General features: G+C 40.6%; 1 protein-coding gene across 15 annotated transcripts in view; it reads right to left on the bottom strand.

The window, feature by feature from the left end:
- Positions 1-16035, bottom strand: part of ZMYND11 (zinc finger MYND-type containing 11) — a 116276-nt gene that overhangs the window by 53176 nt on the left and 47065 nt on the right. For 12 of the 15 annotated variants that reach the window (XM_038755687.1, XM_038755689.1, XM_038755686.1 and 9 more), the window contains one exon: positions 12423-12557. The exons of 1 other annotated variant lie outside the window; for it this stretch is intronic. In XM_038755687.1, coding sequence (XP_038611615.1) covers positions 12423-12538 — 116 coding nt within the window. In that variant the 5' untranslated portion in view covers positions 12539-12557. Of the gene's footprint in view, positions 1-564; positions 659-12422; positions 12558-13124; positions 13146-16035 lie in introns of those variants that run through there. 2 more of the 15 variants (XM_038755693.1, XM_038755697.1) reach the window with 2 other exon arrangements.

Genomic DNA, 16035 nt, shown 5'->3' with positions numbered 1-16035 from the left:
CTGTATTTGTTCAAGAAATGACAAGGGTTTTCTTTAACCCTAAATTTTCTGAAGACATCATTCTGGGCAATTCATTTCTACTCTCTAAAATGCTTGCTGCACCTAGTAGCTATAGAATACACTACCTGACAGCCAGTCGGATTTTACATCAACAGGTAGTTACTTACGTAGGTCATTCTGCTGCTACAGTCAAATACAACAAAGGTAACAAAAGAGCTACAAATGGAGATGACTGCTAAGGCAGAAATTAGGTGACGCAATAATTGAATTGCTTTGCTTTCGGGAGCAGATGCCTTGCCTCAATCAGCAGTTTTAAAATAAACAACACATTTCCAAAGTTCAGAGTTAGACAAAAGCCATCCTCCTCCAGGCGGATTTGGAATCTAAAATCTAACAAAAGCAAAAAAAAAAAAAACAGATAACAGAGGCATAACGAATTAAGTGGAGAACTTTCAGATGTTACGAAAGTTTTGCTGCATAACAGAGCTGAGTACTAAAATAGGATTGATTACCTGGTGATACATTCAGAAGTAACCTGTTTTCTTACACATGAAGACAACTTACTGTTTCGGTTTATGTATATCTGTAGCGACAGGAAGAACTCCAGGAGAATTCAGAAATTTCAATGCCAAACATGCCACAAGAAGTCAGAAGTCACATTTTCTAACTGGGTTTTGACCCTAAAGCAAGCAATACATGTAATTAATCAAATGCCCTAATCTGATGCCTTAATTTGAATGGGATTATTTTGACTATTTTACCAATCTAATATTAATCTTTACCATACTTTGTAGACTGCTATCTACATAGGCTAGCTTTATGGGTGACCATCTGACTTTCTAATTACCTCAAATAGTCAATGAAAATCACGCCATTTACCAACTCTAAAGAAGAATGCTGTATTCATATGAATTGCAAATATAATTGAATACACCCCTAGATTATCCTCATTGATAGAGGACAGTGATGTCATAGGTAATCTAAAACAAGATAATCAAAAACCCTTTATATTTGAGCTTTGGAGTGCATTTACAAGCTTAAAATTTGACTGCAACTCCCAACAGTTTGAACAAAATAAATCTGGAGTAGTCCAAATAAATGTGTTCAGATGCATTTCACAATTACAGACTGCTTACATTGTTTTTTTCTGCCAGTTCTCCAAGGGGCTGTGAGTTTTCATGTGCATTTGGGGCCAGGTTTTGGAAGTCAACCACTGTGGATTAGATCTAGGGTTTAGCACAGTGCTTCACACACTATAAACCTTAAACAACTGTGATGACTGACACGGAGAACAAGTAGGGGCTTCACAACGGGAAATAAGAACATAAATAAAGGAGTAAAATCAATCCTGTTTCTGTGGAAAATGGGTTTCAAGAAATACCCAAGCATATGGCAGAGGCTGAAGGGAGCAGGGCTTGCAGACAACAAAGACTACCGACGGCAGGGTTACTTTTTGTTGCTGCCAGAAGTTCAGTTACTACAGAAAGCTCTCTGCAGACACCAAGTTAGAAAAACAGGTAGGGTGGCACCAAATATGAGCTCAACACAAAGGCCATCGATGGCTGGGCAATGAAAATCAGACCCTTGGTAGCCCTTTGGGATAGATGCTAGTGAGCAGGAAGAGAGCCCTGGAAGGAATGGATATTCCACAATGTTAGTCCTCCATGAAATCATTGGGAATTTACTATAACACACTCTCAAATATTATTTGAAGTCACAGGTTTCAAACAACATCAGGATGAAAGGCACAAAAATGTGCAGAGCTTACTACAGTAAAATTCTACTTCATTCACTGGAGGAAGGGAAGTTGAAAATCACCTGAAAACAAAACTATTTACTAGCATCAAGTTTTAAAGTACACTCAGTTCTCTCATAATGGGTGTTTTCCCTATCCATTTTGGATAGACAACAGATGGGGGAAACCAGAAATCACTTGTTCAGCCACCCGAGTCTGCCTGGATAGAACATGAAGCAATATTGGGCAAAACCTGTGTACATGAGGACAGCAGTAAAGATTCGTGTACTAAAATGGGAGTATTCCTTAAAACAGGGATGTTCGTGAATGTAACTCCCACAATACCAAAACATCTGACAGGGTTTTTTTGTTGGTTTTTTGGGGGGATTGGGGAAATAACACTAGTCCCTTAGTTAAACAACAGACCAGAGACTGGAGAGTCCCAGTTTGAATCCCTACTCTGTAGCTGTGGGCAAGTGATTTCTCTCGACCTGTAAGCCCTACTTTGCTAAATGAGAATAATATAAATGGACTGATTTTTACAAGTAGAGGAATAATAAGGAACTAATCAGAGTGACAAGCATTTGGCATAATTTAAATTCCATAAATGTAGGTAATAATTAGCATTTTATAACACCTTCACTCACTCACACATTGGATACTAATGACCATTTAACATTAATGGAAGAGAAAGAGGGAAAAAAAGGGCCATCTTTCTACTTCCCGCTATACCTGACTTCTTAAAAAAAAATCCACTGGATGAGCTGCCCGGGATGAAATGGAAAATCTTCAGATTGCTTGCCATAAGGCCACAGATAATTGCAGCCTTATTTTCAATTGTTAATTTTCTATTATTCAGAATGAGCTAAAATCTACCTGGGTGAAGTCACTGTCTGAGAGACTGTGCCCTGACCTGATTGGTTTGAGTCAGTTGCCCCTGCTGACAGCTCATTTCTGGAAGCAGCAGGAGAGTGTAAGACTTGGGCTTACCTCGCCATCAGTTTTTTTTTTTTTGTTTATTTTGGGTTTTTTTTTTAAATAATGGTACCTGTTAAGTGCTTACTATGTGCCAGGCACCGTATTAAGCACTGGGGTAGATACAATGCTTCTCAGGTTGGACACAGTCCCAGTCCCACATAGGGCTCACAGTCTTAATCTCCATTTTACAGACGAGGTAACAGGCACAGAGAAGTTAAGTGATTTGCTCAAGGTCACACAGCTGATAAGTGGCAGAGCCAGGACTAGAATCCAGGTCCTTCTGACTCCAGGGCCTGTGTTCTATCTCTTAAATAATAATAATAATAATAATGATGGCATTTGTTAAGTGCTTACAATGTACAAAGCACTGTTCTAAGTGCAGGGGAGGTTACAAGGTGACCAGGTTGTCCCACTGGGGGCTCACAGCCTTGCTCCTCATTTTACAGATGAGGTAACTGAGGCACAGAGAAGTTAAGTGATTTGCCCAAGGTCACACAGCTGACAATTGGAGGAGCCGGGATTTGAACCCATGACCTCTGACTCCAAAGCCCGGGCTCTTTCCACTGAGCCACACTGCTTCTCTGCTTCTTCTTCTTTAGGCCACATGCCGCTGTCAGAGTTGCTGGAGCAGTTAACTGGGGGGGAGTTGGTGGCACACAGCTCCCCAAGCACCAGCATTAGAAGCCTGGCTCAATCTCCTACATATGGTGTACTGATTCCAAAGGTTGATTTTTCACTGTGCAGATTCAGGCTAAAAAGATATTCCCCCCCCCCAAAATTTCCTTGCCTGTGCAGACTCTGTCATTGAAATTTTTTCTAAAAGAAACCTTCATTTATTTCAATTTACTGATCATTTAGTCCTTTTTCTTTAGTGCATCCCTAAAATTTTAATAAGTAGACTAGTGAAAAAAAAACCCAGCACAAAATTATTATAAAATATAGAAGGAAGGAATCTCCTGTAGGATTTTAATTTATCACTAAGCAAGACTTGTAAATAGCACTTTTTAAATTAAAAGGGCCACAGCAGTTTAAATAGTATACCTATACTGAAAAAAAAAAAATTGCATTTAATCTAGCATTTACTCTTCTAGCCAAGACCAACTACGTTTTAGGAGTCTAACCTGATTCATTCATTCAATCGTATTTATTGAGCGCTTACTGTGTGCAGAGCACTGTACTAAGCGCTTGATGAATTCTTTCCTCCCAAGAGGTATTTGAAAATTAGGCTAGGGCATGTTTCAATTGAGAGTTTTAGATTTAGCAGTAATTCTGTAATTTAACTTCTGTAACTTTAAGATTTGCCCATAAGCTTAAATAGAAACTACAAAAGTTCCAAAATAAAAAAGACATCCCCCCGAAAAAAAAAAAAACATTAAAGAGAGATTCATAACCAGTTTATGATAAGCCTGGGGAGGATGGCTAATGTAATTTCAGAGGTTGTTCGTATGACTTCAGCAGGCACCTAAAAAACTGGTAAATATATCTACATCTTTGGCAAGGGCCCTAATTTATTTTAGGAGACAAGTCACATACTCTTAGGATTCAAACTAATTGTAAGGATAAAAACTAAGAGTGTTAAAAAAGAATCTAAGAGTATACCAGCAATATTAAAATAAATAGTATAGTTTTGGTCAAATATGACAATGACACCTGCCAAACCAAAAGTGCTTCTCACAGTCCATACCCCTGAAGACTAACTGCAGATCTAGTCACGGTCTGCAGGAGCTGATGTTTGGTTTAAATAATAATAATAATAATAATAATAATAATAATAATAATGGCATTTGTTAAGCACTTACTATGTGCAAAGCCCTGTTCTAAGCGCTGGGGAGGATACAAGGTGATCAGGTTGTCCCACGTGGGGTTCAGTCTTCATCCCCACTTTACAGATGAGGGAACTGCGGCACAGAGAAGTGAAGTGACTTGCCCAAGGTCACACACCTTACAAATGGTGGTTTTCTACCAGCTACCCTCTAAAAGGACCTTTAAATCAACTAACCAATTGTTCCAGGTGGCTGATTTGAGTGTCCTCAAAATGGAAGACATTCTGGAAAAAATAACCTGTTTGAATTCATATCACAAAAAATGTTAAAATCCTCCAGATGTTTAGCTGCAACTCTCAAACCCTTTTTAATTCATTTTAATGGGGCATAATTCTCCTCCTTCACCTTTGTTAAAATAAAAACATTCTATTCTAAGCTGCAACTAAATACATTGCTAGTGAAGGTAACACAGTTGGAGCAACTTCTTTTTCAGAGTTGATGGGTTGTTTACCTTCAGTCTCTACACTTCAACTCTCTCCACCCAAGTCACGGTTTCTCTCTCAAACTGAGTATATGAGAAATAGAAAATTGTATGGCAATTAACAGTCAGGCTATGTTCAGCAAGGAGAAAGCACAGAAGTTAACATGCTGTTGAACTGGAACAATTCTTCAGAAGGTGAACAATAAATGTACAAAAACCCAAAAAACTTAACACCCCCAAATGGAAAAACTAGAATTGGTTCTTCAATATCTGTCGATAGCATATTTATGTCAAGGGGATGCAGCTGAATTGATGCATTCCTTGTCACTAAGTATATGGAATGAGAACAGAGGAAAGTAAAAAACTGATGAAAACTGTGAATATAAATATTCTTAGGTGGCTAGTGCTTCAGGGAGTACTTCCAAGACAGGCTTGGGGGAAAACAAATGGCAGAGAGATTAAGTCCTTGAATCCCTTGGTTAAAAGCCATGCTTAAATTACTATTTTACTTTTGTACTAACAAAGGTGCATTTCTTTCCTTTGCTAAAATGTGGTGAATCAACTATAGATTAACCATGCTAACAGGGGTTAGGGGCAGCATAAACAAATCAAAATTACAGAGGGATAATTAAGATTTCATGTGAGTCCTCACTTTCACAGTGACCGCTGACAAACTGCAAAAGACACTAACGTGAGTTTCACTGTTCCACTTCAACTTCTGTAGTGGTGAAGTAAAACGCAAACTTTTAAGTGAGCGGCTATACTTAGCTCTAAGTAAGACAAGGGGCAGGGCCTCCAGGGTTTGGGCCAATGGTCTAAGCCCGTGTGAAAGAACACCCCCCCCACACACCTAAAAAATAGAGGCCAACCAAGGTGAACATGAAGTTGGAAAGAAAAGAAGGAAGTAAAGGCACAGCTGAAAATCACCCTGCTCGACCTAGACCTACAACTTCACAGGAACACATGTGAAAACTGACACACTCAGCCAGTCAGACGTGCGGGGAACGAAGCCAAGTAACAGCAGGAGGAAGTAAGGTGAAGGAGAAGCCAAACTGAGCTGCGGCTACTGGCAACGAGCAGGGTTCCTGTGCGGCTGCCCAGCGCTCAGCCGTACGCTGCCCTTCTCTGAAAGAGTAGAAGCAGGGTGACTCTGGTGGGTCCCTAACAGAGGCAGTAGTAGCCCATTTTTTGACTTAACTTCCTCCTACTTCTGCTGCTCTGCACAAAGCCCCTGAGAGATTTCCGGGCTGATTCGGTCACGGTCACCACCACTGAAAGTGAGACCTTTCCCAGCCTACGGGGATCAGCAACCCCTGGGCTCTCACTGGAGTCTAATGTGGCTCTCAGTCCACAACTGGCAGTGCCACTATCGCATACAGCCCCGTAGCCACAACTTAAAGCCAAGGCAGGAGGTGCAGGTTCACTGGGCTCCACCCAGCCCATCTCCCCACCATGGGGCAGGAGAAGAGGAAGAGGAAGGGAAGAAGAGACGACAGAGAGAGTCAGCAAGGAAGAAGTGGAAAGAGCACGTCTCTAGGGGTTAGGAGTCTTCAGTTCTATTCCCAGTCCTCTTCTGGTCTGCTGAGTGACGCCAGGCCAGCCTTCCAATTCCTCTGTACTTATTGCCTTAACACTAAAATAGGAATAATACCACTTTCCATCTCCTACCTCACAGGACTGTCGGTTGAAAAGACAAAACGAACTGATCTGAAAGTATTTTGATAAAAAAAAAAACCATAATATGAATTCATGGGTTAAAAAAAGTGCAAGAATCAAGGGGACGGATAGACTGTGAGCCCACTGTTGGGTAGGGACTGTCTCTATGTGTTGCCAACTTGTACTTCCCAAGTGCTTAGTACAGTGCTCTGCACACAGTAAGCGCTCAATAAATACGATTGATTGATTGATTGATGAGACACTGATGCAGTTATCAAAAATTATAAGGTAACAAACACAAGTAATTCATAAGAAATAATTTTTCTAGTTTCTTCAAATAAATGAAAGATGATCGTACGGAGGGTAGAGACCTGTTTTCCATCTCCTCTGGGAAAACCAAAGAAGTGAGCCTAGGGATTTAGGTTAGCTAGATGGACAAAGAACCCTGAGAAAAAGGATTGTCAAGCAATGCAATGCACGGTGGGACCTCATGGATCTCTTTCCTTTGCTGACTTCAAAATTAGAATAGATTTTAATCTGCTTGGGGTGGCTTTGGCGCTGTCCCATCTGAAAGAAAGGAGGGAAATAAAACTCCTCCAGTCTTTTTCAGCCATGTGATTATTTCCTAAAGTGTGTCAAAGAGCTTATTCTACTACAGTTTAAAATGTGATAAAGCAATGAACCTCAGGCATTTTCTTGGAAGACAGTTTTATGGAACAGTGGCCTCTCAACTGACATCATTAGTGGGCAGAGTAGGGAGCAGGAAGGAGGGGAAGGGAGAGGAGACATGGCAAGAGTAAGTGAAAAGCACCAGAATAGTCACCGAGGAGCCATTTTCTTTAGTCGGTTTCACCTCACCCTTCAATTTTCACTAACAGGCAGGGAAACCAACTTAAACTTTCCTTCCACTTGCCTACGGACAATGAGGAATTAAGTGACCAGAAGAAGGGCAAAAGCTCAAGGAGGAAGAAACCAGAAGATGGACTCTTTCATCAATTATAAATTTGTTACCACGACCCTAATGTGGGGAAATTTCCCTTTCCTCTATTCCATGCCAATACAACAATTTATACCTTCCTGCAACACCCAAACTCACATTACTTCTTAGGGTTCCCATCTTTTGAATACCCTTAATGTCTATTTGTCACAGGCTTACAAGTGAAAAATAACAAAACGCTCCCACCTGCTGCCTCCTCTCACTGGAAGTGGGGATTGGTAGGACTAAAGGAAACTGGGAGGAAATTGAGCAGAGGCATGCTCCTTTCAGACAAGGCAATAGTAACAGGAATAGAAAAGGGCAGCCACTACCAAAGCACTCACTGTAGTGCCAGCACTAGCATTATTTTCATGGTCACACATATATTTAAACATGAGAAACTAAATGCTTTATATCTGCTTGTCTTCCCATTAAATTGTGCACTTCTCAAAAGTGGGCAATTTGTCTTAGCCGCCGTTCGACTGGTCCTAGGGCAGTGCTCTGAACACAGCATGCACTGCCCTAAAATGAAACTGACTCCAATCAGGAGCGCTTCATACACATACATAAAAATGCAAGCTGTGTGTCTATATGCAAGTTATACACATGCAAATCGATTAAATATCACAACCAGGCCCTTTCTATACACTTTTGACACTGATGAAAGCTAGAGATCCTTGAAGAAACAGGCCCTGCTTTTGCTTCTTTTCATTTAGGATTCCAGTCAAGGGAAATGTATAACAATCTTTTCATTTCTATTATGACCTCCTCCTTAATTCCCACATTCCACAGAGATGCCTCAAGAAAACCATAACACGCACTTAAGAATGCACACTCATTTTTTCGTTCATCTGAGTAGAATCTAGTTGGCCACTCACTCTTCTCATCTGGCCCCAGGTGACTTCTTTCCCTGTAAAGCATGGATGGTGCCCTTTGCAAATCTGTCTGATTAATCAATCGTGTATTTATTGAGCGCTTACTGAGTGCAGAACACCGTACAAAGCCCTTAGAACAGTGCTTTGCACATAGGAAGTGCTTAAAAATGCCATCATCATTATTATTATTATTATTGTGCCCAGCCTGCCTGCCTTGTACAGGTCTTAATCTCCATTTTACAGATGAGGTCCAGAGAAGTTAAATGGACTTGCCCAAGGTCACTCAGCATCCCTACTGATAGCTCACCTCCTACAGGAGGCCTTCCCAGACTGAGCCCCCTCCTTCCTCTCCCCCTCCCCAGCCCCCCCGCCCTACCTACTTCCCCTCACCACAGCACCTGTATATATGTTTGTACAGATTTATTACTCTATTTATTTTACTTGTACATATTTACTATTCTATTTATTTTATTTTGTTAATATGTTTTGTTTTGTTGTCTGTCTCCCCCATCTAGACTGTGAGCCCGCTGTTGGGAAGGGACTGTCTCTATATGTTGCCAACTTGTACTTCCCAAGCACTTAGTACAGTGCTCTGCACACAGTATAAGCACTCAATAAATGCAACTGAATGAATGAATACAATGTAACAACTGGTGGACACGTTCACTGCCCACAATGAGTTTACACTCTGGAGGGAAGTCCGATCAACTTCAGTTCAAGTAGGAAGCTTAGACGCTCCATAACATGATCCTTTCTCAGTTCGATTCTGAACTCAACGTCTTGTAGCCCCCCTAGGACTGGAGAAACATTCCATCTTTCTCTCTACCGGCCTTTTCCTTCGTGCATGAATCTGACTCATGAATGACACTTCTCTGTCAGTATCTAATCATGGCACTCCCCAAAACCTGCTTCATTTTCTGTGCCCAGCCCTCTGCCCAACATTTTAGCCCTGTAATTTCAGAGTGCATTTTACTGCTACCAATCCCCGCTTCCTGGATTATCACAAATACATTCATTGAGCCTGAAGTGAAAGCAGGGCACTTTAGTAGGGTTTCTATATTGTTACTTATGTAATAATAATAATAATGGTATTTGTTAAGCGCTTACTATGTGCAAAGCACTGTTCTAAGCACTGGGGGGATACAAGGTGATCAGGTTGTCCCAGGTGGGGCTCACAATCTTAATCCCCATTTTACAGATGAGGTAACTGCGGCCCAGAGAAGTGAAGTGACTTGCCCAAAGTCACACAGTTGACAATTGGTGGAGCCGGGATTTGAACCCATGACCTCTGCCTCCAAAGCCCAGGCTCTTTCCACTGAGCCACGCTGCATTATATCCCAAATGCCTCAAAACAAAACTTTCACTTTTAATCCCGAGCCTCAATATGCTTCATTAATTGGCTCTCTTTACCCGACTTCCCTTACTCCTCCACACCCTGACCTACTCTCCACTCCAACTAAATAAACCTGATTACTACCTCTCAAACATAACTAGCCCACTCTCCCCTTTGATCCACTACTCATAGCATTTCCCCCTCCTGGAAAATCCCCCCTTCCCTATCCCATGCAGGATCTGTTCCCTCATTTTAAACACTGCTGAGAACACATCTGCTTTATGAAAAATCCAGAGGGGGTCCCCTCCCATCCCTTCTCCTCCCCACACCCCAGCTCCAGTTTCTCCAGGCTCAGCAGTCGTTCTTGTAACATTTCTGAATAACTCCATATAGCACCATTTGTTATTCACATGTTTGTAATTTTTGTTTTTAAGCAATTATCACACTTATCCTGCCTTCTCCTTTAGACAGCGAGGTCCTCAAACAAATTGGGTTTCCCACATTCTTTTCCAACTGCCCACAGCATCTAATCCAATACCGTGCAACAGGAGTTAATTTATGTTACAGATAATGATGAGGAGGAGGACGATGATAAATAAACTGCATAATCAATCAATAGTCTTAACTGTTCAGGCTCTTCTCCTTTCCCTCTAGTTTCTTCTGCCGGTCTCTCAGTCACTTCACTACTTTAGCATTTTCAAGGAACAGGAGGAAACTCAAATCAGTCAACTTTGCTCCATCTTAGAAACTCTGGTAAAAGGCTTATTGAGTGAGAACATCGAACCGATGCACAAAAGTCATCGTCTGTCAATATTTTTTTATCCACACTCTAACCTGGCTCCTCATTTCAAGGGATAATTAGGAGTCAGCTGTGTTTATGCAGCAAAAAGTGAACAGAAATCTGGTAATTATACAGTTAATTTAATCACTGTCCGTGGTCAAACTGGATAATTCAGGACAAAAAAAAAAAATCTCTGGGGCTACAATCATCAGATTCGATGGTCTACAGTGATCAATTAACCAAGTTGTTCACTTTCACTTTTTGCTGTGTAGCTTCGACCCGAATCTCAGGACAATGCTTATTCAAATCATCATACAAATCCTAGAATTAATTAGTCTATTCCTTTGTTAGTGAACCTAAATGCTTCAAATTAGGAGAAGCATCCTGCCTCTCAAAATTTTGAACAAGTTAATGCAATATGACAGTGTCATTCTTATTTACCCAGCACTTGTGCATATATGTATGTCCGCAGAAAGACACATATAGATGGCTATACCGATGTCCAATTTAGAATACAGAATCAATCAAAGGTATCTACTGAGCACTTACTAAGGGCAAAGCGCTGTACTATGCACTCAGGAAAGTACAACGGAGTTGGTAGACGTGATCCCTGCCCACAAGAAGCTTACACTCTACAGGAGGAGACATTAAAATAGATTAGGGATAGAGGAACTAGTAGAATACTGGATGAACTCTCAGTTATCCATGAGCACAATACTTGCACTGAAGATATAATTCAGACCATTTGTCCCATAGACTTCAGATATTTGTATTTACCTAGCAGTTGTGTGTGTGTAAAGTACAATCAGCTCAATGATAATGAGTGTTCTTCACTACGCATTTTGGATAGAACACTGTGAAGAGAATTAAAGAACATTCTTGCAACCGAACACATGCATCCCGACAAAATGTGGTGTGAGGCTGTAAGAAACGAGAGGGCAAGTGGGTTGCATTCATCAAGACAGGCTCACTAGAATTCAGATTTTCTCCTTCAGAAGGGGTTTGTCGGGAATATAACTCCCATCTTCTGGGAGGCGCGACTGTATATAAGACAAAGTAAACTCAGTCCAACACAAGCAGATTGCTGACACTACAATAATCTATGAAGTTCCTCACAGCATACTTCAGACCAGCTGCTGCTGCTGCTTAGTAGTCCAGTTCCCCCTCCTACCTACCAAATTCTCGGGGTGCCTTTAACTCTGTCTCCTAGCCAGGGCAGATATTGACTACCCCTATCACGACAAGGAGGGAGGGGAGCACAGTAGTATCTGAGTGATGTACACAATGTGTGTGTCCAAGTGTATGCCTGAATGTGTCTGTGAAAGACCATGTGTGGACTAGCCAATGTTTTGTTGTTTTTGTCTGGCACCATTGTCTTTACTAGTATAGTGAACGTTCAATAAATATTATTACTTCTACTAGTGTTGATAACAGACTATTTTAGTTTATTTATGTATTTATGAATGAATGTGTTTCCCTTGCCTCTCAAATTAATTTATAATTTGGCACCATCTTCAGCTTTTTGAACCATTTCTCACAGCGTTCTACATAGAGTAAGCATTGTTTAAATGTCGTTGAAGGCTTAACTGGTTTATCCAAATATATTTCACATAGACTGTAAAATGTTAGCAAGATGACGTCCAATATGAGGCATTTATTTATATAATTTTGGCCAAAAAACACCATATTCTAAAAATATCCAAATAACTGAAACCAAAGTCATATTTACTTCAGTTATAGGGGAAAAGGCCTTAACTCTCCCCACTTACTGGTTCAGAACTGCCAAAGGGCTATAAAATGTTCTAAAGCCACTGGTTTATATTTTAATATAAAATACTACTTACTTTGTAATACGGTCAATGTTAGCAATTTGCTTCTGGTTCCGGATGATCTCAATAGCTGCCCAAAGATGCTGGATAGCTTTTGTATCCGCCTGTCGTCTTTTAGTTAAGCGTGCCATGACCTGTTTACTTTTTTAGCTGTAAAAACAGACAAATTAAAACAATTACAAAATGGATTATAACACATTTGCTTGCAGCACTTATAACTTTGTTTTTAAGCAATTTAGGCAGCCTTGTGGACTTTCCAGGTTTTCTATTCCTCTTCACTTCTGCTGCCCATTTGGGGGCAGATCACTGGGTTTTAGCACCTCCACTATACAGTAGATGGGTCACAGAGTAGGTGAAAATATTTCATAAAGTGAAAAGTTTTTGAGGAAGTAATTAAAAGCTATTGACTTCCATAAGCTTTTTAAGATTTCCTCTGCATTTTAGTTATCCATAAAGACAATTTAACAAATAACCAGGCATCAACAGAGGAGAAAATTTTAGGAGGAGCAACCCAATTTACATGTAGCATACATCTTGCTTTCAGTTTTCTCAGTGAAGAGCCCATGGTGGCTGCAATGCCAATATTACTTACAAGCTAGTACTTGTAAATTCCCTATAGGATGTGTGCTACTTTACTTTGCTTAAGGCATCCGAGCTGAAGCATCAACTTTCTCATAATGACATATCAAAAAATGTAAAAAAAAAAAAATGACATACCCAAAGCAACATTTCTTGGATATTTGACAAAAACCACCAAGGCAGGCCTGGTACCTTTGTTCATGGGAAGAAAGTGGGCAATTGGCAAATGGAACCCTGAACAACAGAATGGAGAATATGCTGGATTTAGGGTGGATTATTTTTTTTTCACCCAACATCGCAACATTCTTGGATGCTGAGATGGCCATGGTGGAGAGGGAATTGGATAGGCAGAGCTGGGGCAGAATGAGAGGTGCTGGAATGGGAAAGACTAAAGGAAGGGGAGTGGGGTGGGGGGAAAAAACCATTGTGAGCCCAATGTGGGACGAGGACTGTGTTTAATGCCCACCTGTGTATTGTCTCCCAGTGCTTAGTACAGTGCTCTGCACATGGTAAGCACTTAAAACACTATTACTAATGCTACTAATAGAGAAGGTAAAATGTGGAAGAACCAGGTACCGGAGCTGTGTTTCATAATTGCAGGATGTAAGTTTATCTCCATTAGTACATTTGTTAAGAGACAGAATTTTGTGGCCCACTAAGTATTATTATATGAGCATTTAACACTAATATCTTCATAAAGTGGACATAATGTAGACTTATTTATCTTTCAAAGAACTGCATAGAATTCTTAGTGAAATGATGAGCATTAGGCCTGGAATAAAATGACAAAACAGAAGCATCATGGCCTAGTGGAAGGAGCACAGGCCTGGGATTCAGAGGACCTGGGTTCAAATCCTGGCTCTGCCACTTGTCTGCAGTGTGACCTTGGGCAAGTCATTTCACTTCTCGGTACCTGTTGCCTCATCTGTAAAATGAGGAAGAAGACTGGGAGCCTAATGTGGAACAGAGACTGCATACAACCTGATTATCTCCTATCTACCCCAGCGCTTGGTATGGAGCCTGACACATAATAAGCACTTAAATACCATTAAAAAAACCCGACTGAGGTCTTCTACCTACATATATAACCAACAGGTTAAAAAAAATGCTCCTGTTCTTTAAGTGAGCTTACATAATTTTGGAAAACAATGATTTAAGCCCTTTTTAATGTTGGGGAAATTGGCATGAAAAGATGCTAAAAGTACAACGAGTATTTACAATTTAAAAATCTCTATCCACATGATACAATTAACAAGACTGTAGTACTTGTGATCCGATTTGCTCATACAACCAACCATGAACAAAAATATAGCAAGCAGCTGGCTTTGTTTACAAATTTTCCCAGAGCTTCAGGCAATGAACACAGATAAGCTGTACACCGCCCACAGCCTAGTTGCAAGTACTGAAACCCCATTTTTTAAAGCTTAATGAATCATTTTGATCACTAAATAACTTTCTTCCCGTGCCACCACTTTCTCAATGAGAAATGATTGACTGCAACACACTGGTACATATTACCACGTTTCTGGGATCAAATGCCTTACAAAAGGAATCCAACACTCTGCCACAAAGCTTGTGGCACAAATAAAAGTCTCACCAAGGTTGTATACCAAGGCAGGGAGCACTGGAAACAAAACAGGAAAAACTAGAGACTTTAGCTCAAGACCACAGTTATATACCATAACAGGAATCTCAAATAACAAGATAGTACTCTGGACGAATGTGCCAAACTAAATGGGTATTAACTGTTCAGGAAAGAGAAGCATTAAAAAAAAAAGGGAAATAAAATAGCTGTGCATGTTCAGTGGCACAAGGGAAATAAAAGAGGCCAATAAGTAAGGGGTATCTGAGATAAAGCACTGGGCTAAAAGGGTAAACAGAAAGAGTCTATTACAGACTTCTAAATCAGGAAAAGAAGGCTGAGAAGGACTTTTGGGATAAGCCACCTGCAAAACAGCTTTGGGTCAGGATCTCCTAAGGGTGGTAGATCAACTATTCAGATATCAATCAATGGTATTTGTTGAGTATTTACAGTTTACAGTGTTTCTCTCCCAAGCACTTAGTACAGTAAACACTCAATAAAAATGATTGACATTGATTGCGGAGCAGTGTACTAAGCACTTGGAAGGGTAATAATAATAATAATGGCATTTATTAAGTGCTTACTATGTGCAAAGCACTGTTCTAAGCGCTGGGGAGGTTACAAGGTGATCAGGTTGTCCCCAGCTCACAATCTTAATCCCATTTTACAGATGAGGTAACTGAGGCACAGAAAAGTTAAGTAACTTGCCCAAAGTCACACAGCTGACAAGTGGCGGAGCCGGAATTTGAACCCATGACCTCTGACTCCAAAGCCCGGGCTCTTTCCACTGAGCCACGCTGCTTCTCTACGGCACAACAGAATCAGCAGTTACATTCCCTGCCCACAAGGAGCTTACAGTCTAGAAGGGGAGACAGACACTAATATTAATTATGGATATGTACATAAAAAGTATCTGTGGAAAGAGCAATTCACCAGGGCACTGATCATCCCATAGACTTGCGAATTAAGATAATTTCTGAATGCAGTAAGTAGCGGAATCATTTCGACAACTTGTTGCCAACTTGTACTTCCCAAGCGCTTAGTAAAGTGCTCTGCACACAGTAAGTGCTCAATAAATACGACTGAATGAACGACTGAATGAATGACAGATCCTTTTCTTGATCAATTTCTTACCAAGCAGATAATCTTAATGCAAGTAATGGCAAGATGTCTGATGTGGAGCAAATCCCACTTCTAATGGAGGGTTGGTTATTTACAGGTTTTTCCTCCAGATGTCTACTGATTGGACCAGTCCATTACCCATCAGCGTCTCCAAAGACAGTGGGCAGGGAAAGGAAGAAGGGTGGAACTAACTTCTGTCATATTTGCTAAATTTGGTAGAGGAGGAAGATATTTAGCTGTTTGCTAAGTATGAGTTTAGGGAAATATCTGTGCTTTAGCTGAAACCTGATACCATCTGAGGATTTGGGTGTTTTCTGTGTAGGTGGGTAAGCTAACACGTAGGTA

This window comes from Tachyglossus aculeatus, chromosome 13 (genome assembly GCF_015852505.1).
Source record: "Tachyglossus aculeatus isolate mTacAcu1 chromosome 13, mTacAcu1.pri, whole genome shotgun sequence".
Taxonomy (NCBI): Eukaryota; Metazoa; Chordata; class Mammalia; order Monotremata; family Tachyglossidae; genus Tachyglossus; species Tachyglossus aculeatus.
This window is presented reverse-complemented; position numbering and strand designations above follow the sequence as displayed.